The sequence below is a fragment of the Nelumbo nucifera genome, chromosome 4 (genome assembly GCF_055504915.1).
Source record: "Nelumbo nucifera cultivar China Antique chromosome 4, China Antique-T2T, whole genome shotgun sequence".
Lineage (NCBI taxonomy): Eukaryota > Viridiplantae > Streptophyta > Magnoliopsida > Proteales > Nelumbonaceae > Nelumbo > Nelumbo nucifera.
This window is the reverse complement of record NC_142652.1, coordinates 96,989,208-97,016,007: the sequence shown is the minus strand read 5'-3', so window position 1 is coordinate 97,016,007 and position 26,800 is coordinate 96,989,208. Positions and strand designations below refer to the sequence as shown.

Here is a 26,800-nt window from a genome sequence, read left to right as displayed (position 1 = left end):
CCCTTGTCGTAAACCGCTATCGGCTGGAAAAAAATCGCTTACCCCCCCCCCATTTACCAGGATGGAATAATGACAGTTGCTAACACATCCAACCATCCAATTACACCACCTTTCCCCAAACCTACACTTCCTCAAAACCTCCATTAGAAACTACCAGTCCACCAAATCATAAGCTTTCTCAAGGTCTAGCTTACAAACAAAGCCTCTTTGCTTGGATCTCTTCATCTCCTCCACACATTCATTTGAAATCAAAATCTAATCAACTATTTGTCGTCCTCGAATGAAAGCCCCTTGTGCCTGACTAATGATGGAGGGGAGGGTTCTTTAATCCTCAAGGAAAGAACCTTGGACAGAATTTTATAAATACTTGTCACCAAGCTAATCGGTCTGAAGTCTTTAGGATGGATTGCATCATATTTCTTTGGGATTAGCGCCAAAAAAGTAGCATTAATGCCTCAACTAACTAAGTACTTATCACAAACTCCTTAAATACATCACACAGGTCATCTTTAATGACCTCGCAGCAATCTTGATAAAATGCTATAGTGAATCCATCTAGGCATGGAGATTTCGATTTATCCACTAGGAACACCGCGTGTTTAATCTCTTCTTCCTCGAACTTCCTTTCCAGCCACCTCATCTTCTCTTCATCCGGTATTGGCCGATCTATCCCTTATTTTCTCTCCTTTCATTCAGGGGTCTATTATAAATCGATTTAAAGTGGTCCACAAACCTCCTGGCAATACCCTCTTGATTAGTGAACACCTCCACTCCAATCTCTAACTTAGACACAAAAGTCTTTCTCCTCCTCCTATTAGTCACATCATGAACAAACTTAGTATTTCCATCGCCTTCCTTAATCCACTTGTGCCTTGATTTTTGCCTCCAACTTATTTCCTCTCTCAGAAGTACCTCTTCCAGGTCTTTTTTCAATTGTCTACTCTGTTCTCTATCATTCTCAGGCAAACCATTTTGAGATTATTTCTCATCCAGCTCTTCTATACTAGAAGTTAGACTCACTTTTTGTTCCTCAATTCTTCCAAATTGATCCCTATTCCACTCTTTTATTTTAGATCTTAGCCTCTGCAATTCCTTGTGAATCCTTACCCCTTTCCACTTTATTCCCCCCAGTTCCTGATTCCACCAAATCTTACTTTGTTCACAAAGTCCGGGTGGGTAAGCCACATGTAAAAGTGGAATTTTCTTCAACTCACAATCCGCAATAAAGCTATTAAACCTCCACATACTAGTTGTGATGGATTGTTGGGGATTACTAGTTTCTTCCAATCTTCCAATCTCCGCATACATGCCATTCTTCCCTCCTTTCTGCAGTACATTAGGTATGATCTTTGTTTTGGGAACCAAGTGAGGTTCTGGGAGCATCCTTGGGTGGGAGATCAGAAATGTGCCTTTCAAAGATCAATTTCCCTTTTTACTTTCTCCTTCCCAGTATAAAGGGAAACTTGTGTCTAATTTTTTTGTTCCCTTCTGAGTCAAACTTTGGGTTCAATTGGGATTTTGATCTTAGAAGAGACCTTAGGGATTCAGAACTTGGGAATGTTTTGCATCTAATCCAGATTTTGAATGGGGTGATATTGGACCTTACCTCCCTTTGGTATTTTTTCATATGCTTCTTTTTTTTTTTTTGATCAATAACTCTGAAAAGATTTCATTAATTAGAAAACTTTAGGATACAACAAGAAGTTGTGAAAGAAGCCAGCTTTAGTAAGCTGACCCGAGACAGAATTACAAATGTGCCCAAAACATATGTGTTCTTTGAACCCCTTGCTTTGCTAAGCTATCTTCCAAACTGTTGGCAGATCTCCTAACCCATCCCACCTGGATTGACATGTTCCTTGACATCCATTTAAGTCTTTAGAATTTTTCTTATGCTTCTTTTTTTAAGTCTTTGGTGCAACCTGCCAATAGCATTGTCCAAACTTTCTCAGTAAAAGAAGAATGGGAAGAAGGTGGCAAATTCTGAACCAGCTCATTCAACTGTGTGTCCTCATCGGTCACCACCAACTACTGGTTTTATAAAATTAAACTTTAATGGTAGTAGTGAGGGCAATCCAGGACCTTCAGGAGTTGGAGGTATCTTCAGAGATGAAAATGGGAAGGTGGTCGCAATGTACTCAGGTCGCATGGGGGTTGGTGACTCTCTTAGAGCTGAGATCTACGCTTTAATGGAAGGTTTAAGGAAGGCAAAGGAGCTGAATATTCAAAAGCTAGTTGTTGAAGGAGACTCAAAGCTGGTTTTAAACTGGTTAGGGAAGGACAGTGGACTCTGGAAATATGCCAATGAGAGAAGGGAGGTTAAGTGGTTATCCAGGGGGTTGGAAGTTCAATTTCATTGGGTGAAGAGAACTGCAAATGCCTTTGCAGATACATTGGCAAAGCAGGGAGTGAGAAGGGATCAAATGTTTTGGGTTAATTTGTAATCTTTTTCTTGTTCTCTTGGGGAGAGTTAAGTCATTTTATCTCTCCCCGGAGTGTTGTATGTAATCCTGTTTTTTATTAATATAATATGAGTGTTATTTTGATAAAAAAAAAAATAAGAAAGGGACCATAAAGGACTGATCGTCCAGCTTGATCAGGTGGGCTGTGTCTTTTTATTAGAAGAATCTATAAACCATATATTTTTGCATTGTCAATTTGTGGCCAGAATTTTTTTTTTTTATACTGTTCTTGATACCTTTGGGTGGGTTGGATGCTCCCCACGGTCCATGCAATCTTTTGGCTGCTAGAGGACATCAACAACAAGGGCAAAGTTTGGTGGAATCTAATTCCAATAGCAGTGTTTTTGTGTATATGGGAGAGGAATGCCAAGGTTTTAAAGATTTATCAAAAAAACATGCCAAGGTTTTAAAGAATTCTCTTCAATCCTTGATTTATTGGGAAGAATCAAAGTAAAGCTGTATTCTTTGTCCTCTGGGCATAGGGAATTTGAAGGCCTGAATTATAGCCAATTTTTTGATAGACATACTGCTTTTTGTTAATATCTTGCTAACAAAGCTGCATAATCTGGTGTACAGGTTGAGGAGTCATGGTCTAATCCTTGTGTTTTGATTATTAATGCAATACTTTACCTTGCCAAAAAATTAAAAAACACTTGCTAGAAAATAAATCTTCTAAATCCTTCATATATTTAGCAAATCTTGAGGTTGAGGATCCAATCAAATTTTGAAAAGATTTGACTATAAGAATCTTGAAAATATTTGATGGGGAGTGAACCGTTTGCACAATATCACATTGGATCCACATGAGTTGGCAGTAAAATTCTTGCGCTTACTGGAGTGGACTTAATGCTGTGGGCCTTCCAAGCAATTCAGACATTTATTGGACTTGGATTTGATGAACAGATCATATTTGTGAAACTATAATTATTGATCCATCATGACAACCACTAGAAGGCCCATATAGATCTAAAGGAAGAAATAGGTTCAATTTCCTTCCCTCAACAATTGGTTCTGCATCATAGTTGTCAAGGCAACACCTAGGCGACAAAGCACCCTTGGAGGCTCACCTCGCTCAATCGCCAAGCAGTTTTGTGTACTGTGTTATAAAATACTTTTATATTTTTTATTTTTTGACATTATAATTATAAAATAGACATTATTAAACTAGAATATTCATTTTATGTGTTTATATACTAATTTATTTTTATTATTTTCTTATTTGTTAGGGTTTAATCAACACAAACATTGCTAACTGTTGTATTTAACCCATGGTTCAAAGTATCGATACACCTTTGTGTATCAGCAAAGGTGTGTCAGTACTTATAATAATACTCCCCCCTTTCTTTTTTGGTTTTCAATTTCATTTATATATATATATATATATATATATATATTATTTAAAAAAAATGGGTTCTCAAAAACACCTATAAACAGGTGTATTGGAACCCCAAAGATACAATACAATACGCCCAATATACGGAGCGTATCGTATCAAAATTTTGATCCTTGATTGAACCCTCAATGATTTCAAAACCTAAACCAATAAGCAAGGGAAGAACTTAAAATTTTGTCTAATCAACACATTTTCTTCTTCCACCTTTTCTTTTCTTTTTTTCCTATAACAAAAGTAGGGGTTCAACTCCTATATTTTTTAAATTTTCTTTCCTTCTTTTTCTTCTCATAAAATGTTGATTTTCTAGACTTAAACATGAAATTTATACTTCTCTTATGAAAATTATGGATAATTATTAAGGAAAGATGGTTATGGAACCTAAGGGAACTACCCTAGGATATATGGTTTTACTTAAAAAAAAAAACCTTCGCCTTGTCACCTAGCCTCGCCTTGACGCCTTGAAAACTATGTTCTGCATTATTTCTTACCCTTTGCTCTCTTAGATTCTTCAACTTCTACCAAGTCAATCCTCACTGGTGCAGTCATTGGTGGTCTACTGGTCTATGCACATAGAGAAACTATCTCTAACCATGCACATTCCATCATATTCCATCATTCTTAAAAATCCTATCCAATGACAAAAAACAACAGGAGCATGGACATGCATGGTCATTGGATGATAGGTTGCAGAAAGGATCCAATCATGTAAAGAGTACAAGAATGCTAGCTTACCTGACGAGTAGATGTTTTTAACACAACACATTTCCCCTTCCTTTGTGAGTCCAAATCAACATTGGCACCATCTTCCTCTGCATCCTCTTCTGGGTTCATCTCCAAAATCTAAAAAGAACAATAGACAAGCATCAGAAGCCACTGCAGAAGGCACATCCAAGGCTTCCAAGCTAAACAATAGAGTGAATTGATGCATGATGATTCAGATTCAGGATATCCAAACCCAAAAAAAGAATATAAATTAAATAGAAAAGCAAGTTGAATAAATTGTGTTCTGGTTTCTTAACCTAAGCACCTAATATATGAATAATGCTTGCTAAAGTTTCCCAAAAGACAAGAGTTGCTCCAAATGATGAAAAATCATTCACAAGCTGGAACAGGAATAGAAACATCATTTAGTTGCTAACAAACAATTTTACTTGGGTGTTTAAGAAACTCCCAGAGCAGGTATTTTTGGACAAAATAACTACATTCACACCCAGCAGGAACTGACAGTTTGAGGAAAGAAGTAATGCAGTAAATTAAAATTTGCCATGGTGCCATTTTTTTTATAATTGTCATAGTTCCAATATTTCACTCTATGTTTTTTTCCACCCTATGTTTAATTCATGGCTTTTATCATCATACCCATCAGAGAGCTCCAGCTTAGTACATAATCCGAAACATAGCAAAATCAACTCGTGACAATTAAATGAATATGAGCCCCTCATATGAAAATGATACAAATTCCAAAGCTCTCTACAGCCCAATAGGACCAGCTCATGTGACATCTTTCCAGCCCACGCATCTACTTGAATACCTTGACACGTGGAAACCACATCATTTTTTTTCTTTTTTGATGAATAAACCACATCATTAGTCTACTACCCAATCATTTACCACGTCATTCACCTCATTGAGGGAGGTTTTGGAGCAATTTCAGCACTGCATCAACCAGTCAACCTGATGGAAGCCTCGACACCAGTGTTAGGGGCAGAAAAAGAACTTCTTGATGACGTCGCTCTTAACCATATTGGTTAAAAGGGATCAAAGGAGGTAGGTGCCAGTGATTCGTTTTTTGCTCAAAATTAAAGAAGGGAAGGAATCTAAAGAATCACAACTTGAAAAAGGGCAGGAGGCAATCACTACAAATGGATGTTTTGAACCAGTATGATTGTATGAATCCTGTTGAAGAGGAGGAAAGGACTGCAGATGCCCCAAGATCTAGTGAGGATCTGTCACTTAACTCAGAGGGGAGGATTCCAGAGGTGGAAGGTAGAACCAAAGGTATTTACCAAGGGGAGTGCAAAACCAAAAGTGATAGAGGAAACTTTGGAAGAGGGGACCCACCCTGTTACAATTGGCCTTGAATCTGTAGAAGAAATTGGAGAGAAAGAAAGGAAAAGAAATAAAGGTTTTTTGTTGGCTGATTATGATTCTAAGGTTTAGTTAAGAGACCTTATCAAACAAGACCTTTAACAGAAGAAGAAAAAACGCAGGAAGGTGATGACTCTTTCTGACGAAGGTGAGAAGTTAAGTGAGGCAACTGAGGAGGTTTATTTGGACGAAACACACTACATTGATAGGACTTTTGATTTAAACAAAGTGGGTGATCAAGCAGCGGAGGTTGGTAAAGCCCTAGGTTTACTTGTGTTGGGAGGTGAATCTTTCACGAAGAAGATGTTTAAAGAGTTAAAGGAACAATACAAGATGGCTGTAAGGGAGAATAATGGAGATCTTCAAACACATCCACCTTTGACTGTCGAGAGTTATAATGACTTGAGTATAATTAGACCAGAAGAAGTTGATAATGAAAGAACTACAGCATTGGTTGATGCTCAGTTTTTTGAGAAAAACAGAGTTCTAGAGCTGAAAGGATCAATGAGAACTTTTCTTGCCCGTTGGAATCCAGGAAGATTGTTGCAGGAAATAGAAGACTTAAAAGACAAAAAAGCATAGAAATATGTTGGTTTCAAAGGCTTTCACCAGACTAAAAGGAAGCCTATTTGGGATTGTAAAAAAAACAAGAAGTTGTTGAAGATCAAGAAAACCGTAAGAAGGCATTAGTATTATAGCAGATCAAACGTTGTAGCTTGCGAGATTGTTGTGGTTTTTGGTTGTTTTCGAGATTAGATGCATAATGGCGGGGTCTTGATGTGGTTCTTGTCTTTGTTGGCCTGAGCCTTGATTTTTTGTTTCTAGGCTGTTTTGGGGATCTTTAGCTGTTGTGGGGCTTTTGTTTTGTGGCGTTTATGTGGGTTCTGGTTTCTGCTGGTTTTTTTGGAGGCTAGGATGGCTTGGAGTGCTTGTGTTGAGTCTTGAAGTAATGTTACTTTTCTCTTTTCTCTCTATTGACTTCTGGCCACTCCCCTCTGCAACTTTTTTTTCTTTTAATAAAATTTATTTTTTTATCAATAATTAATAAATTTTATTTTATTACAGAAAAAAAGAAACTCAAAATAAAAAGAAAAAGGAAAAATACATGGAGAGCTTGATATACAGGCACCTACTGACCTCAACGATGTTCCCAACAAGGTAAGGAAGCTGTTTGTTAAGCTTGATCTTCTCTTGGTTCTCTTTGATCTTCTCCTTGAAGGATTCAAGCTCAAGATTCGTTCTCTGCAACTCCTCCTTCCATTTTAAACAAAACAAGTAAAGATCGAACCAGAAGAAAATGAGATTGAACGAAACCCTAAAAATTAAACTTTAAAAGAAATGAAAGATAAAAAATTCCTTACCTTGAGAATCCGAATCTCGTTGTCCAGAAGCCGAGAAGCCCTAGCGATGTCATCTACAGACATCGACGCCAGCTGATCGTCCTCAAAACTGCTATCATCGACCCTTGCTGCAGCCATTGCTTGAAAAATAAACAGGGGTTACGGTACAGAGAAGTCCAACAGCAACAAGAATCCGATTTAACGCTCTGGTATTGATTTAACCAAATGCAAAGGCCAGCGGCTCATGGTAAAGGGTCTGCATATGGATCCACCATGGGTTCTTGACGTCATTTAGGGTGTGTTTGGTTGCTATGCAATTTTATTCGCACTAGGATAAATGCATGGGAGTGCAAATGAAGAAAATGCAAATTCTAGTTTAATTTTGTTTCAGGTTTTGCTTTATTCTGCTTCATGTTTTAATTGACTCCATTTGTATGTAATCAAACAAAATAAGCTAAAATTTGAAACAAAGACAGGTCATAAATTACATTCAAATCATTTGCATTGCCAAAGTTTTGCATCAGTGCAAATTTATTTGCATTGCAACTAAACACAGTCTTAACAACCGTGTATATGAGTGGTGGGGCACGTGTAGGGATGGCAATTTTGTGGGAATTTTTTGGTATCCGACCCGTATAGACCCTAATAGGACCCGTTTATTAAAACCCTATAGGGTTTGAGATGAGTTTGGGTTTTGACTTTAGCGTATTCGATACCCGATGCCCGGGATGCATGAATATGAACTCATTATATATATCATGCACAGATTTATAAATTTTAAGTTCTAAGATAATTATTCTATTATTAATATTTTATTTGTATAAATTTATTGGGACTAAAATCATTATTTGATGTAAATTTGGATTTGATAGATTGTTTATTTCATTTAGTTGTAAAATGCTAATTTTAAATATTATTCCTTTTAATTTTCATTTGGAATTGTTAATCATATACATGTATTGATTGTTTTGATGAATAGAAAAGTTAATACAATTTATTTTATTTCATTAAATAACACAAAAAGTGAGATGGCTTAGTGGCTTAAAATAGTGTTACGAGATTTGGTGCTATTATTAATTGATTTGGGTTCAAGTCACATTATAAGCATTAAGAAGATACATAGGTGGGTTTGGGAATGGGTAAGGCAATTTGCACGGGTACCCTACCCACCATTCCGAGGCACGTGTGTTGCGAATGCCCACAACCCACTACCAGGCTACAGCCCCCCACCACTCAGACATGTGGCCTTCTCATTTTTCTGTAAAGCTATACACGTGTTTATCCATAGTCCATTAAATACAAATGGTGGAACTCATTAAAACATTGCCATAAACCCACCTTTGTTTTTAAATGATTTTTTTTTTCAAAAAGAAAATAATTTATTAATTACAAACTTGATTTAACTTCTAGGAAGCAACCTAATTTAACTTTTAAAAATAAATAACTCAAAATAGGCTTATTAGATAAATAGTAAATACCAAATAAAGTGGGTTATTGTTTACCAATAACATCTCATTTAATATCTTAAATCAAATTAAAAAAACATAAATTAATAGTGGGTTTCAAATAAAATAGGCTAGAATAAATTATCAATTACAAAGATGCAAGACCCATATTAGTTTTTTTTAAATTTAATTTTTGATAACTAAATAGTAAACTTTAAACTAAATTATGCATACATTTAGTTACCTCGTACTTAGTACGGGGTCATTCTCTAGTTTTGTGATTAAACTAAATTATACACGTGGCATTTTTTGAGAAATTGTTGCTAAAACTCACAACCCACTACCACCATTCAGACACGTGGCATCCTATTAATTCAAGAAATAGGATTCAAAAAGTGGGTAGTTTCACTCCTAAACATTATCAATAACAGTTATTTATTAGTTTAACACATGCTTATCCATAGTCCATTAAATACAAATTGTGAGACTCATTAAAACATTGCCATAAACCCATGATTGTTTTTAAATGATTTTTTTTCAAAAAGAAAATAATTTATTAATTACAAACTTGATTTAACTTTTAGGAAGCAACCTAATTTAACTTTTAAAAATAAATAACTCAAAATAGGTTTATTAGATAAATAGTAAATACCAAATAAAGTGGGTTATTTTTTACCAATAACATCTCATTTAATATCTTAAATCAAATTAAAAAAACATAAACTAATAGTGGGTTTCAAATAAAATAGGCTAGAATAAATTATTAATTACAAAGATGCAAGACCCGTATTAGTTTTTTTTAATTTAATTTTTGTTAACTAAATAGTAAACTTCAAACTAAATTATGCATACATTTAGTTACCTCATACTTGGTACGGGCTCATTCTCTAGTTTTGTGATTAAAGTAAATGGGTTTTTTATGATTACACGTGCGATGCGAATGCTATTTGAAAAATAATGGCAAAAAAAGTGAATGTGATGTGATAAAACATTAACCATTTTAAAACGAAAATACCCTTTCGTTAAAAATCTCACACAAAATAGGCAAATTTCTTAAATTATCATTGCTATTTAGCAAATTTACTAACTTTACCCTTACTATTTAACTATTTTTTTTAAATAATCGTTGTCATTAAATCGTAACAGAAAAGGACGAAATATCCATCTTGTCCTTAAGTTAAAAGAAAAACCATGAGAGAGACAAACTTCGGGAAGAGTCCAGTCCTGGCTTGGTCTCTACATTGTTGCAAACGAACTTCAAGAAGAGTCATGTACCTGTCTTGTACCTTGATCCCTAGATTTCATGACTAGGAAACATTGTCACCCAAATTGACAAATAATACCCTTTCGTTATACATTTTCACTGTTAAAATTATTTGTTTTCGGTGAATGTAGGGTGATATGTAGTTAAAGGCTTTGAATCTCATTTAGGTGGCATTTGGTAGAGTGTATATATCATGGATGGGACCGTTTTGGTCCTGTCCACGATAAGATATGACGTTCTGCTATGTGTGGATGGTCCCCGTCCACAAAATAGTGTGGACAGGGACGGATCGCACCCCAATTTATCGTCCACAATATTTTCTCGTGGATGGTCCACATTATGGTGTGGAGAGTTTGTGGGAAGGTTTTATTGTAACGCACTTGCATTACATTGGTCCAATTACTTTCATTTTATTTAATCTTTTAATAATTTTAATTGTTTAATATTTTTTCAATAAAATAATAAACTTTAATGTTAATCCTAGCACAAGTCCAATGGTTCTCCTTCTCAACTCTTTGTTTATTATTTAAATATTAAAATTTTAATATTTTTATTAATAAAATAATATTTGTAATATTTAAAATAATATTTTTAATTATTTAAAAATGCAATTGTTGTCTACATATTGATGTCTTTTTTTTCAATTTATTTACCATATAAAATGAAAATATTAGATATTTATGATCGACTATGTAAATCTCCCATAAAATGTATATGAGATACATGGAATAAAAAAGTTCCACACCACACCTACAAAACACCACCTTGGGTGTGGACTGGTTCGGTCCACACAATCTATTGACAATTAAGAACAACTACGAACTATGGTGTGGTGTGGATTGGTCCCTACCACAAGGTGTGGTGTGGACCACCAATTTCTCATCCACACTACATAACACCCCCTTAGACAATAAGTCAATAACTATCCATAGACATCGATAGTTGGTCCCTACTCTATGACCTTATGTGTCCCTGCCAAATCAGCCTGGGGATATGGGCATAATTGAGTTAGAAAGTTCTTAAAAGTATGAGAATTTGCTTTGGCCTATAAATAGAGAGCCCTTCCTCGATGAAGGGGGATTCTCACTCATCCTTTTCACAATCTTCTTAATTCCTCTCTTCACCATTCTTTCTCTCAACTTCAAGACCTAGACCATTAGCACCGCCACCTTACACCTGAGTTCAAGGAGCCACTACATTGGCTGACCAACTTATTATCAAAGTCTCAACCATCATTGGTTGTGTTCTTCAAGCACTTTAAACTACATTGTGCTCTTTTGTTATGTTAGGAAGAATTTTTGGTGATGGGTGTTTAGTATTTAATAGTTTGTAGCAATGTAGGTTCACTATTTGTGGCATGAGTTTCCAGATCACGTGCCCTAGATAATTTGAGTTAAAATAACTACAAACTAACTAATAGTAAGATAGCAAGTAGAACTATTAATATATTAAAAGATGTATTATAATTTATAAGTAATATTTAAATGAAATTTATAAATTACTCTGCCAAAAATAAATTAATATACGAAAATAAATAAATATCTATATGATGATCATACTGGATGTGTTAAAAGAAAAAAATAACTACAAAAGTAAGACAAAATGTTACTATTTTACACAAAATTAATGTATTTTATTAACATATAATGTACACAAAAAATTAATTAACATAATTAATTTTTTGTTTTCATTTTTTCTTATAATTTCTTCTATTATTTTTTTGTTAACTGAAAAATTTTAGTTTCTTTTTTTTTTAACTTTTCTATAGTTTCCTTCAATCACAATATTACTTATTGATATAGGATTTTCCTGTGCATCATACAAGGCCACACTAGTAAGATTTAATAAAAATGAAATATTTCAAATTTATAAAATATTTAGGACAAAAAATATAAAATCTTAAATTTAGTTTTAAAATGGATTAATAAAAATCATCATAAATAGATGAAACTAAAAAATGCCATAAGCCTATATCAAAGTAATAATCTATCAAAGTAATGGTTGAAATCTTGGATTGGCCCAAAGGAAAATGCCATAAGCCTCTTGCATCAATTTCATTTAATAAAACCCATGCATCACATGGATCCCAACAACTATAGATGCAAGAAATACAATGCTATCCCCAAGGTTCAAATTTTCGATACATATCGGGGCTTTCCCGATACACCCCTACAAGGGGTGTTTCGGGTTGGCGAGTGGTTCAGGGGATAGACCAGTCTTAAACTGGTCCCTCTGAACCAGATTCAAAAAAACTAAAAAAAAAAAAAAAAAAAACAGTACAGATACAGGATGATACACCCTACCGGCGTATCGCCCTACTTAAATATGTAACAGTTGTACTTGATCATTTCACTTGTTGAGATTTTAGTTGATTGGAGATTTAATTGAGTCCATTAAAGCATGTCATTTTTATGTGTATAATATTTAAAAGTTGTGTTTAGTTTTATTGATGTATTTTTATATGTATCATGAATTTTCATCCATATCCATACGATACCCGAAAGATATCTTGATGTCTCTTAAAACTACATTTTCAATACACCTATTTCCAATATTTCGAACCTTGGTATAGGTTTTAAAAATCAAATCGATTCTTTATGAGATCAATTCTGGATACATCTCTATCCAACTATCCAAGTTCAATCCAATCCAGTCGTAGTCCTAGAAGAAACTTGAGTTGGCTTGGGTTGTCTTCAACTACCCAACTTGCACCCGTGATGGCTGTAAGCAAGAGTTTCAAGCACAGAGTCGTCTATGCCATCTCATCCATTGACGAGATGAGATGGCAGAGATGGTTATTGAAACCTGTATAACTGCAATTGAATGCCCAAGGAATATTCATCACTAACTGCAATTAACTGCAGTATTCCTTGGGCATTTAACTGCAATTGAATGCCCAAGCAAGAGTTTCAAGCACCCGTGAGGTCCACTGACTGCAGTTATACAGGTTTGATCCCGCAACTCCATATTGACAGGAATGCCCAATAACCATCTCAGCAATTGAATACAGCAAAATGGCAAAACAGTATTTATTAGTCCACCCCATATGGCTGGGACAAAACATCCAAAAGCACCCTCAAATTTCTATTAGGTGACAACTTCCAAGAGAAAAATTAGCATGTTCTCTGTGTTTCCTCTGGATGTCCCCAGTCCTATCAGTCACCTACCATTTTAAGATCTACATTTCCAAAACACAATTAGAGTTATTAATTAAAGGTCAGATCGATAAATTCAAACACATTTATTCTTAATATAAGGTAGATAATGAATTTAGGAAGTTTTTGTCACAAAATTGTTTCCAATTGATTTTCACAAAATAATGAAAATTTATCAATATTTTATTTGAATATTTGCACATAACAAATTGAAAATTTTACCAATAGATAGAAAATTTGAAATATCAAAAAAATATTTGAATTTTCTTCTATTATAGAATGTTCTCATAGAAATGGTAAATTTTCGATAAAAAATCATTGTTTCAACTTTCAAGGGTTTTGAGAATCAGGATTGCTCCAATTCACCTCATCAAATTTCTGTAATTACATAAATACCTCCTCTTCATAAATGTCCATTGTAACATGAAGGACATTGAATTAGTAGGAATGAAGAAATCTTAACATGAGCAATATACAAGACTCAACTGCTTTTCATGAAGTACATTCCTTTTTATATCATTATCCCAATGAGTTGGATTGAAGGCATAGAGCATGTGATAAATACTGAAAATATGAAAACCCCAGCCTATTTGCTTATGACTAACCTTGAGCACATATGTTGTGCAGTTATGGTTGGATTACCTACAAATATAGAGAAGCAGCGAAGACAATGTCTCTCTTGATCTTGGAAACAGCTTCCTCAAATTTTGATTCTAACTGGGTTTCTCCTATTGATTTTGCTGCCAGTATAAGCTGCTGGAGAACTTCCTCCAATCTCCTGATAGCCCTGATAAGACTGCCCTCAAAGACCTGTGTAATTTCCATTATCTCATAGAATTTGGATCCTTTTGCCCATGCATACACAGCCTCCATGATGTCAGGTCGGAAAGAATTTACAAAAGCCTCCACATCAATTTGGACCTATTCCATCAAAGAGATCAAGAGCAGAAAACAAAGGAAAGAACCCATGCATATAATATGCGCAAAATATAAAAAGAGTGCTTCACAGTCACTGCATACACTCCAAAGGAATGAAACACATGGAATATGCAAACCACTTAAAAATAAACAAAATAAAATAGATACGGCCTTGTAGCAGCATGCACAGTTTCACTTAGGCTATGTTTGGTTTGAACAGGAAGGTAGGAAAAGGAAGAAAAGATAGGGAAACCTATACAAGATTTGTAAAAGTTTCCCTACTTTTTGTTTCAAACTAAACATAACCTTAAGTGTGTCTGACATCCATGCTTAACATTGTTTTGGTATATACTCTCTGAAAACCCTCATGGACCAATTATCAGAATATCTGGTTTATTTCCTTATCCGGAAACTATTTTACATCTCAGATCTGGAACAATTCATTCTATATAAGTCAAGTGTACCATGTCAGTATGGCCTCTTGCTTCAAACCCCCTTTCTAATTTTCACTTTTTTTTTGGTTTTTTTAAATCCAAGTAAATTTAGGAAACAATCACTAGCAAGAAACTATATAAACAAAGATATTTATGTCAAACGACCATTTGACCAATTACTACAAAGACAGGGAAGGTGGAAGGGTCTCTCATCGTAAAATACATTATTAGAGTTGTAGCTGCCCTTACCCAAAGTCTGGCATGGATTGCCATGTGGCCAAACCAAGAACAGACAAATGGCCGAGCTGAGGTCTAACATGTCATTGAAAGGATGTATGTGCTGCGGAACTATGATGTGTCACCCTCGAGCTCATGTACGTGACCAACAGGCCAGCACCGAGGAAACATGACATGTCCCAGACGTAGTGGGACGCGTGGCACCCACGAGCTCTGTGCCAACTGCCAAAGTCAGTACAACAGCTCAAGGCCCCCCGCCCATGATGGCACATGCAAGCCACATCGAGGAATGGCTCAACCAAGGACCATTTGCCACAACATGTGTCCCACGAAAGGGAGGCACAATGGCTCTCTGGACATTTATTTAAGGGCACGCCACCCAGGGTAAGTTTCTATGCACTCTAGCAACATGGACAGGACCAGCACAGTCTCTGACCCGACCAATCACCATGCTGCTCTGAGCATTAGTTGCAGCACAGCACCCAGAACGGCCAGCTCTTCCGTACCCAAATTCCAACAAAGAATCGGCTAGGGCTGCAGGCTGCATAAGTTGTTGGGTTCCTGCCTAACACAGACACTAATTTGAGATAGCAGTGGTCTCCTGAAGAGAGAGAGAGAGAATCGAAACAAATGTAAACTTCTCTTATTCCTGATCTACTATTTATGCATGTATAATGTAGATTTCTAGCAGCTGTAACCACTCAAGAATCAAGATTCCCACTTGTATGCAAGGTGCCAACCAGCTGGTTGGTAAGGTCTCCTGCTGGTTAGTTTGTTGAACAGCTGGTTTAATCCCACATGTATTCTTTCTTGAGTACACCTAAATAATAGGCTTGCTCTGTTTTTGGTTTCTAACAGTTCCTCATCTCCTCACTCCCAAAGCACCCTTGTCCGTGAGGGTGAAGTGAGGAAATTGTTGGCGCAGCAATGAGCAAGCTTCCCATGTAGCATCTTCTGGAGGTAGTCCTTGCCAGGCAACTAGGGCTTCCTAAACCAGCTGCTTGTTCTTCTGTGTCCATCTATAACCCAATATTTGTTGGGGCTGAAGCAAGGGTTGGCTATCCTAATCAAGGTAAAACAGGGGATTATGACAGTTGCAGGTCCTACATGGCCTTTGAGTTTTGATACACAGAAAACAGGATGAAGTCGGCAATGTTGGGGAAGGTCCAAACGGTAGGCAATTGACCCTACCAATTTAGTGATAGTGAATGACCCATAGAATCTTGGGGAGAATTTGTGCCAGGCTTTCCCCGCCAATGTGGTTTAACGGTAGGGAATGAGCTTTAGTTAGACCAAATCTCCCACATTGTATTCAACTTGACAATGGTGTTTGTCATACTGAGCATTCATCTGCTGATGGGCCCTTAATAAATATGCCTTGAGCTCTTTAAGAATGTTGTCTCTTGTTGTTAGATGTGTGCCACTGCCAACAACAGCTACAGAGGTGGAACCTTTCTCATAAGGAAGAATGGGGGAAGGATCACAACCACAGAGTGCTCTGAATGGGGTCATACTCATAGAAGCATGGAATGTGGAATTATACCACACTTAAACAACCCATGGTGGCCAATGGGTGTGCCATGGAGGCATGTGACCTCTCTTATGAATATAGCTGCCACTGATGCCGCAGTGTATGGGTGAGCCAATGGGATAAAATGAGCATATTTAGATAAATGATCAACAACTATTAGGATAATAGAAAAGCCTTTTGATTTTGGTAGGCCCACAATGAAGTCAAGGGAAACTTCATCCCACCCAATAATAGACGGAAACAATATGACAGGATTCCGTAAGAGACCTAAACATCCTCCTTTTGGGGAGTTGTGGTATAATTGCAATAGTTGAGGCAAGTGTGCAGAAGTAAAAGAGAGGACCATATGTCCTTTGTAAAAAATAGTTGAACCTTCCACCAAATATCCAGGTACTGATGTTGGGTCTTGGGCCCATTTGGAATGAATCAGCTGAATATTAGAGTCCTCTTGGGCTTCTTTCTTGAAAATGTCCAATAATAGATAGTGGGGCTGTGAAACTAATAAGTGGGAGAGTTCATGCATATAAGGTAGTGCATCAGCCACTTTATTGGAAGTCCCAGCTTTACATTCGATCACATAATCAAACGCCATAAGCTTGTAGGCCCATTTGAGTTGAGCATCTGTATAGACTTGCTGTTCCAACAAATGTTTCAGAATTTGTTGGTCCATACAAATAATAAATTTGCAACCCAACAAATAGGCCCTCCATTTTTGGACTGCATGCACAAGTGCCATCAACTCTCTTTCATGTGTGAACTTGCAAAGTGACTGTCCATTGAGTGTCTTGCAAAAGTAGGCAATTGGCTGACTATCTTGCATAAGGACTCCTAAGCCACCACCCAAGGCATCACATTCAAGTATAAAAGTCTTATTAAAATCAGGTAGAGTAAGTGCAGGTGGGATGGAGAAAGCTTGTTTTAATTGATCAAATGTGGATTGGGCTGCTTTGGTCCATACAAATGAATCTTAATGGGCCTACCATCTGCCCGTATCCCCTTATGAACTGTGTATAGCACTCAGAAAGACCCAAAGTAATGAACGTGAATAGATGTGAGTTGAGGCCAAAAATCCTCTTAGGCACTCAGAAAGACCCAAGTAATGAACGTGATTTTTTCCAAAATCACATTTAGATTCTTTAGCAAATAATTTGTGATGGCACAATGCAGCTAGTGTAGTTTTGAGATGCTCTAAGTTTTTTCCTATGAATTTTCAAGTTTCCTTAGTTGGTGCAGCAACTAGAAAGCATTTAAGTGATCAAACACTGCAATAGTTAAGAAAACATTATATAGCCCATCAAAAACTAGGGAATGGGTCTCTGCTCCTTTAATGCATGAGGAAGATACAGAGACTATGAATATGTTAAATAAAAAGATGAAAAAAACAAACATATTTAGAGATGGGGCACATGTTATTTCAAATGGAACAAAGATATAGAGAGGAGACAGCATCAAAGTAGGTATTGCAAAGAAAAGGAAAAAACTGAAGAAGCAAAGCCCTAATTATGTCTCTTTAAGGTGTAGCTTGGTTTTTTATGTTACCCCTATACACCTTTTCAAGCATGCTTATACAATATGATGTGATTAACTGCATTACAACTAAAATAATTACACTTTAACATGGAAACATCAAGGTGAGGCTGAGGCATGATGCGACTCCGTAAGAAAGCCTAAAGTATGTCAAACACTCGATAACCAATCTTTCCCACCCAAAACTTGGTTTCAGTGAATTTTGACCTTCATTTGTTAAGAAGCATTGTAGTCATACAACCACTTTTATTTGCCACACTTTCAGTCAAAGTTTTTTTTCTTTCCCTGGAATCTTAAAAATTATACAAATTTTACGATGGCAGGTAGTGTAAGAGGTAGCCAGATCACAGCCCAAATGGCAGGGAAGCACTTCATTTATATTATATCTTCTAAAGACTATAACCATAAATGTACACCACAGTTTGACTTAAACTAAAAGAATCAATAAAATAAAATGACTTGAATCTGGACGCTCATCAGTTTAAGACTATGATTTAGAACCTAGTATGTTTATCTGACCCAGTTACCACTGACTTGCACTTATATTTTCCTTTTTCCAAGTTGCACTTCAGATTACTTTGTGTGATGATCAAAGAAACATAATAAAAAACAACAGGAGGTCCAATCTGTACCTTACACTCAAGCTGAACTTTTGCAACCTGCCTTGCGGTCTCTTGTAATTGAGTAAAGAGCAAGCCAAGCTCTTCTCTGGGCTTGTGGGCATCCTGAAGCTTCTCCTGCCACACAAAGCATGAGAGAAGTGACACCATTTCTTCAATGGTAATGTCCTTTAACACCCCATTGAACATGAGCTCTGTCAGTGTCAACTCTTCTGCACTAGTGATCTCACAAGCAACTTTTCCCTTCAACTCCACAACATCATCACTTGCAACATATCTGCAATATATTCCATTCAAACATTTCAATGTGACACCTAAAATAAGAGAGAGCTGTGGCAATCAATAGTTTATATTTAGTAGGCCGTGATTATCTGCTAAAAATATGCATAAATTCATGTAATTTACTAACCACCCTAATGGAAATTATTTAGCCAGAAAGTAGCTAGTCAGCCTATAAAGGTTCATCATTTGTGTTCTCTAAATATCCTCTATTCTGACCAAGTGGAAGGGTGGCATTACTGATCCAATAAGGGCCATTACCCAATGTTGATCCCCACTATTCCGTGTCTTAGGAGGAGTGGACTGGGTACGGACTGAACCTTGTGCCCTTTTTGCACAAAGTGGTTGCTCTCAGAATGAAATCCATGTTCACATTCTTGTCAGCATGGGGTTTTATTACTGCACCAAGTAATGGCCCCTAATGGCAGTTACCAAGCACTGCAGAGAGAGATAGAGAGAACATATAACAGGATAGCCTTTTCTTTGCCATCTTGAACAGAATAGCAATGAGATGTAATACAAGAATGAAAACTGTTGAAGATTAATTAGTTTTATGATGTTTTTCTGAGTAGATGTTTTATGTTAGTTGTTAGATAGGAGGTGGGGACCACAGTAGATATGTGAGTCCAAATTTTATGGTTTTGAGTGTTATATATGTTGTTTTATGTTTTGCCACCCTATAAGGGCATAGTTGTCTTTGTACTGTTCTATTATTTTAGTATAAATAATAAGTGAAGGGGGCGGCTAGATTATTGCTCTCTTTTCTTTTCAATTTCTCTTCTTCTCTTCTCCTTCTCTCTTCAAGAAACTACTTTCTTTCATATTTTTTTAATACAACAGATTCCTACTTGGTATCAGAGCATCGGCTAGGGTTTCTTGAAGCATTCTCATACAACTCTAGATCAGTCGACTGCATGAAGTAGTAAAGGGCTGATCGATCTGCTATGGATTGCCCAGTTCTTGGAGTTTTTTGTGGGATCTAGACATCAGGAAGGTGATCTACTGTTCGGCATCAAAATCAAGAAGAATTGGAGTACGAGGAAGAGTCCCAGAATTGGGCGCCTAGGTATTGTTAGTTTTCTTTTGATTTTCTGAAGAGGGCGGTTTGGTTTCTGGAATTTTCTAGGCCTCCCGGAGTGATCGACTCACTTTTCTCTCTGTTGGGAGGCGTGGGGAGGAGAGAGATTTCCCTCCAGCTAGGGTTTTCTTCTTTCGGAAGGGTTGGTTTCTGTGTGTGTGATATTAAATTATTTTTTGAAGGTCTCCAATCTATTTTTTTTTTTTACTGTTGAACTGTTTGAAGTAAAATGGAGAGTTGGAATACCGAAAAAAAATCTACCGATACTGAGGGAAATTAGGGTATCTCATTGGAGTGGGCACAATCAGCTAAGATGGCTATTGGTGCCCGTGGAAAATTAGGGTATCTCATTGGGGAGGAGAAGAAACCTGATGCAAACACTTCCCGATGGGTGCAAGAGAATTACATGGCAATGTCTTGGCTGTATAATTCTATGTTACCTCATATTGCAAAAAATTTCCTATGGGCTAATATTGCTAAGGAGATTTGGGATGGAATGACTGAAACCTACTCTCAGAAACAAAATGAAGCCAGAGCCTATCAGTTAAGAAATTAGGTGATAAGTATGAAACAGGGAGAAAAACCTCTTGCTGTGTATTTCTCCATGTTGAAAACCCTATGGCAGGAAATAGATCACTTAGAAACTGTGGTATGGGAAAGTGTAAATGACGCAACAACTTATCACAGACTGGTAGAGAGGAATAGGGTTTTTGAGTTCTTGGCAGGGCTGAACCCTGAATTTGACATTGCTAGGCAGTATATTCTTTCTAGGGAGGGTGTGACACTCTCTCAGGCCTATGCTTTTGTCTCTGGAGAGGAGAGTAGGAGGAATGTAATGCTGAGACAGCCTAGGATTGACTAGTTGGCAATGGTTGGTATAACAAAATCTAAGCCGAATGGAGACAAAGGGAGTAGTGAGACTAGAAGGGAAGATAAGAAGGACTTGGTGTGTGATTATTGCAAGAAGCCTAAGTATACCAGGGACACTTGTTGGAAACTTCATCCAAATCTTATGCCTGCTCGGATAAGAAACAAGAAGGGAAATGCAAATGTAGCCACTACAGGAGACTCTTCAGCCCCTCTCTCTCAAACTGATTGGGAATCCATTGTAGTAGCAGCAGTGAGAACATAATTAGAGAGGTTCAGACAGCTTGTGAGTAAGAAAGATTCACCCAGCTCTACCCTTCCAGATGGACAGCAGAATGCAAGACCCAACTACACCACTTCCTTTGCACATACAGGTAGTTCATATGCAACTGCAAATCTTGCATCCACTTCAGGTAAGGAGCGACCTCCCTGGATTATAGACTCAAGAGCATTTGAGCATATGACTAATGCCCCTACCATTTTCAGTTCCTATCAATTGTGCTCTGGAGTCTCTACCGCAGATGGTTCACATATGCCCATTGCTGAGAAGGGGACAGTTAGAGTGACCAATGATATAACTCTATCTTCTATTTTACATGTCCTTATACTTCATACCAACCTACTGTCTGTTAGTTCTTTGACAAAAAATTTGAATTGTTCTGTGACCTTCCTGGTAATTGTGTTTTGTAGGATCTGGAGTCAAAGAAGATGATTGGGAGTGGTTGTGAGGAGAATGGAGTCTACCTTCTGGATGAGATTCCAAGACATCAGGGCCATCATGTTAGCGGCAGCAGTAGTAGTGGGTCAGAGTCAGTGAACCAGATTATGCTTTGGAACAATCGCTTGGGACATCTTTCTTTTAGTTCTTTGAAATGTCTTTTCCCAAAGTTGTTTAAGTCTGTTCAATTATCTACTTTGGAGTGTGAGAGTTGTCAGTTAGGAAAGCATTGTAGACAGTCTTTTAAACCAAATAATAAAAGTACTTCTGCTTTTAATATTGTTCACACTGATGTATGATTATACATGATATTCTTGGATATATTTGATGAGATCACGTGATGAGGTTCCTAACTTAGTACGACAATTCCACCAGATGGTTCCCACACAATTTAGAGTGAGAACTAAGGCTTTTAGACCAAGTAATGGCAGAGAGTACTTTGAAAAGGACCTGACCACGTATCTTTTAGAACATGGTGTAGTTCATCAGAGCAGTTGCTTATACACCACAACAGAATGGAGTTGCTGAGAGGAAAAACAAACACATTGTGGAGGTGGCAAGGAGTCTTATGGTGTGTGCTTCAGTTCCTGTGCAGTTCTGGGGAGATGCAATCCTTACAGCCGTGCATTTGATTAACCATGTTCCTTCACAGACTTTGGGGTTTAAGGTGCCATTTAGCCTTCTTTCTCCAGATGGAGAGATATTTCATATACCTCTGAGGGTTTTTGGTTGTGTTTCTTTTGTTCACATTCTTGGCCCTCATCGCAAGAAATTGGATTTCAAGGCCAAGAAATGTGTTTTTCTTGGGTATGCTCAGAACCAAAAGGGGTATTGCTGTTATGACACAGTGTCGAGGAGCAGATTTGTCACTATGGATGTTACCTTTTTTGAATCCACATTCTTCTTCTCGAGTGGTTCTCCTCAGGGGGAGAGTTTTGGGGAGAACTCACAATCTGTTCCTCTTCCTGTTTCTATGGTGCCTCCATCAGTTCAGCCAGCACCTGCACCTCCAATTTAATTACCTGAGCCACTACGGGCAACCTCACAGCAATATCAGCGCTGACAGATGATGGTTGACTCCACACATCCTCAACCCACACCACTCTCTGTCAGTCCTTTTGAAACTCCAGATTCAGAAGATACAACTCCAGGTATTCCTCTTGAGCCTGAGCCTGTTATGTTTTCTGATGATAATGTTTCTGCCCCTAACACCATTGTTGCAACTGATCCCACTAACCTTGATCTTCCCAGTGCACTTCGTAAGGGGAAGAGAAAGTGTACAACCCACTGCATTTCACACCATCTTTCCTACAGTGCCTTATCACCCTCCTACCGTGTTTTTCTTTCTTCCCTAGATTCTGTGTCTATACCCAGAAATGTTACTGTGGCTCTCTCCAAACCTGAGTGAAAAACAACCATGCAAGATGAGATGGATGCTTTGGTAAAAAACCAAACTTGGGAAATAGTTGATCTCCCCCTAGACAAGGAGACAGTCGGATATCGATTGGTATTCACAGTGAAGTATAAGGCCGATGGCAGGATAGAGAGGTACAAGGCAAGGTTGGTAGCAAAAGGGTACACTCAGACCTATGGTGTTGATTATCTGGAAACCTTTGCACTAGTAGCTAAGATGAGTTCAATTTGTATCCTTTTATCTCTAGCAACCACCTATTCATGGCCCTTGTTCCAGCTTGATGTCAAAAATGCTTTCCTCAATGGTGATTTACAGGAGGAGGTATATATGGACATTCCAGTAGGCTTTTATGAAAATGTTGGTAAAGGAAAGGTGTGCAGACTCAGAAAATCTCTGTATGGACTGAAACAATCACCTAGGGCTTGGTTTGACAGGTTCAGAGGGGCACTCATCCGTTTTGGATACACACAGACATAGTCTGATCACACCCACTTTGTGAAGAGGAGAGATACTCTGGTGTCAACTCTGATTGTGTACGTGGATGATATAGTGGTGACAGGAAATGATCTGGAGGAGATTGATGATCTCAAAAAATCATTGTAGCAAGAATTTGAGATAAAAGATCTTGATGAGCTCAAATACTTCTTAGGGATTGAAGTTGCAAGATCCAAGCATGGGATCTTCATTTCACAGAGAAAGTATGTACTTGACCTACTACGAGAGACTAGGAAGCTGGGGACCAAACTAGCAGGCACTCCTATTGATCCAAATCACAGAATTATTGGTGTGGATGGTGAATTGGTAAAGGATGTGAGAAGATATCAAAGAATGGTGGGCCGGCTGCTGTATTTGTGTATGACACGACCAGATATTTCTTATGCTGTCAGTGTTGTGAGTCAGTACATGCATGCACCTCGGGTTCAACACTGAGAAGCTATTGAGAGAATACTTGCATATCTGAAAAAGCACCCTGGCAGAGGCATTCTTTTCTCAAATTATGAGAACCTGAAGCTAGAATCCTATACAGATATAGACTGGGCAGGATGCTTAGATGACAGGAGGTCTACATCAGGAGTGTGTACCTTTGTAGGTGGAAACTTGATCTCCTGGAAGAGTAAGAAGCAAGCAATTGTGGCAAGGTCAAGTGTAGAGGCTGAGTATAGATCCATGGCTCATGGTGTCTCAGAACTTCTTTGGGTTAGATCTCTTTTGAGTGAGATTGGAGTGAAAGTAGGGGAACATATGATGTTATACTGTGACAATCAGGCTGCAATCAATATTGCCCACAATCCAATTCAGCATGATAGGACAAAACACATTGAAGTTGATAGACACTTTATAAGAGATAGGGTAACAACCGGAGAAGTTTGTTTGCCTTATGTCTCTTCAGAGTTGCAGCTAGCTGATGTTCTCACTAAAGGGGTGGCAAAGAACAAGTTTGAACCCCCAGCTGGTTTGCAAATTGGACCCCTTGTACAGCAGCTAAAAGTTCTGCCCTGATGGAATTCCCAATTCCCAAAGGACCTGAGTAGAGCAACAAAATCTCTCCCTTCTCATTTCTCAAAGCACCCCCCACTCCGGATAATCCTGGATTACCCATGCTGCTTCCATCAAAGTTCAACTTAATTGAGCCTTCGGGTGGAGGAGACCAGCAAATACCTTGTCAGATGTGTTAGCTAAGCAAGGGGTAAATAGGGAAGAATTATTTTGGACTCAGTTGTGATTCTTGTTTTTCTTTCCTAGTTTATTTGTAAGTTTCAAGGAGGGGCTGCAGCTCGAGCCTCTCACTGGGATGATGTATGAACTCACTCTAATTTGCTTATGAATCAATAAACTTATTATTATTCATCAAAGAAAAAAAAAAACAAGCTTGAACATGATCTACGCAAGTTGGAAATGTGTGACATTTACTCCCAACTTGAGGGGGAGTGTTGAAGATTAATTAGTTTTATGATGTTTTTCCGAGTAGATGATTTATGTTAGTTGTTAGATAGGAGGTGGGGACCACAGTAGTTATGTGAATCCAAATTTTATTATGGTTTTGAGTGTTATATATGCTGTTTTATGTTTTGTCGCCCTATAAGGGCATAGTTGTTTTTGTACTGTTCTATTATTTTAGTATAAATAATAAGTGAAGGGGGCGGCCAGATTATTGCTCTCTTTTCTTTTCAACTTCTCTTTTTCTCTTCTTCTCCTTCTCTCTTCCTTCTCTCTTCAAGAAACTACTTTCCTTCATATATATATTTTTTTAATTCAGCAGATTCCTATTAAAACAAAAATCCAACACCATCAAGTAATATGAATTAAATACATATGAAGCAACCTTTTCGAAACTAGAACCATGGTGACTCACAATTACAGGGTAACCTGCCCTTGAAGCTTGTTAACATATGACATAATGTTCCAGTTTCTTTAGGCTCAGTTTATTTTAGTACAATAAGTGAAGAAAATTTTCTGGTTTGAATTCATGTTCCTTTTGTGACCAAAACAAACCACTCTAGAAAAGGATAAACCTTTATTACAACAGCTTAAATAGATGATACAACATTTGCTGTTAAAAAGAACAAAATGGTGTTACGAAAATGGGGATACATGAAAAGTTGAGATTCTTGAATAGGAAGAGATGACAAGCCTCCATTAAGTTTGGTGGATTCAATTACACCAATTGTTGAAATGAAAAAGGATGGCTGAGAAAGAACTTCAAAAACATCAGAGTTTTGAGCAGGAGGCAGCAAAGGCAGATACCATTACAGGTTATCAAATGGTATGTGTCAAGAAAAATTGCAAAACAAGAGTTTTACTACTTAAAGAACTCTTTCCACCTTGGAATGATGAAATCAAAATCTAAATAAATATCAATACCCTAGCCTCCGTAAAACCCGCTTCCGTGCCTTCAATTCATCCTTAAAAGCCAATGCTGTGGAAGAACGCATTGTTCTCCTTATTGACTTTATCTTGGCTGTTAAATCTTGCTTTTTTTGTAAGACTTTGAGCTTTTCCTCAATAAGTGGAGACTTAGCAACTTCATGTTTGACAAACAAGCTCTCCAAAGCCTCTATCCGACGCATAGCCTTTTTGTACGAGTTACTTTGAACCTGATGAATATGCAAAAACCGGATATAACCAATTAAACAAATGAAAGCATAAATACAAGATGATTTAAAGAAAATTCAACATAACAAACCTTCATGTCCTCTTCAGGGTCCAGGAGAGGCATCCCTTCTTTAGAAAATCGGGAAAGCACTTCTAAAATCTTCTTTATAGTATTCTCTCGAGCTTGCAATGGCAAAAGATCCTTTGCTATGATAAGGCGAATACTACTCAAACTATCAATCTGTTTGTCAAGAAAAATAGTAAACAATTTTTTAGTAAGAATATTCTAGCTTGTCAGAATATTCAAAGGTATGTACTTAAACAAAAAAATAAAACTTTGAATGTTCAACACGAAAAGGAATATGCTAAATAAACAGTAAAGCTCAATGATCTTGGTCAATTTGCACTATTTGACATATTCATTGTGGCAGATGTACTAGAGTTGGGCCATTGTCTGGCATGCAAACATTAGAAAATAGGCTCAAGTCTTAAAGCATGAACACTGTGCAGAAACTACCAAAAGTTGTGACCAACATTGGACCAACTAAAGTTTTAAAGGCTCAACATTCCCAATTTGTTCAAGCCACAGCATATTAATAGATTCCTCTCTCCAAAAAAAATAAATAAAGAACTTTCAATTTCTTCAAGGAACTAATGAAAAAACAGTTATCCAACTGTCAAGTGACCAGTAAGTCAAGGGACAGACAGACTGCATTACCAGTAGGTCGGTATACTCATGATGAAGTCACCTAGGACATATCATCAACTAGGTTGACTAGTTAGTTAACGGCTATTCAACCAAATCAACCACAAAGTCCTTTCAAAGCTTTGTTTGTATGTTTGTTTGTAGCTCTAACTATTTGAAATAAAATAGAATGTGTTTGCATTTTGTTATATTCACACTGTTGCTTCAAGTATTTGTGATGGAACATGAATGGAT

At 37.2% G+C, this 26,800-nt stretch overlaps 2 protein-coding genes across 3 annotated transcripts in view; both read right to left on the bottom strand.

Annotated features, from left to right (window-relative positions):
* Positions 1 to 7,569, bottom strand: part of LOC104610843 (26S proteasome regulatory subunit 6A homolog) — a 40,007-nt gene extending 32,438 nt beyond the window's left edge. Inside the window, exons 1-3 of the mRNA XM_010277659.3 lie at positions 7,302 to 7,569; positions 7,078 to 7,194; positions 4,585 to 4,692 (exon numbers count right to left, since the gene is read on the bottom strand). Of these exons, the coding sequence (XP_010275961.1) occupies positions 4,585 to 4,692; positions 7,078 to 7,194; positions 7,302 to 7,418 (342 nt within the window). The 5' untranslated portion in view covers positions 7,419 to 7,569. The remainder of the gene's footprint in view (positions 1 to 4,584; positions 4,693 to 7,077; positions 7,195 to 7,301) is intronic.
* Positions 7,570 to 13,400: 5,831 nt separating this feature from the next.
* MTR4 (RNA helicase, ATP-dependent, SK12/DOB1 protein) overlaps positions 13,401 to 26,800 on the bottom strand; it is a 50,575-nt gene continuing 37,175 nt past the window's right edge. For both annotated transcript variants that reach the window (XM_010277657.3, XM_010277658.3), the window contains 4 exons: positions 25,952 to 26,101; positions 25,630 to 25,862; positions 18,424 to 18,688; positions 13,401 to 14,065 (listed from right to left, as the gene is read on the bottom strand). In XM_010277657.3, the coding sequence (XP_010275959.1) occupies positions 13,787 to 14,065; positions 18,424 to 18,688; positions 25,630 to 25,862; positions 25,952 to 26,101 (927 nt within the window). In that variant the 3' untranslated portion in view covers positions 13,401 to 13,786. The remainder of the gene's footprint in view (positions 14,066 to 18,423; positions 18,689 to 25,629; positions 25,863 to 25,951; positions 26,102 to 26,800) is intronic.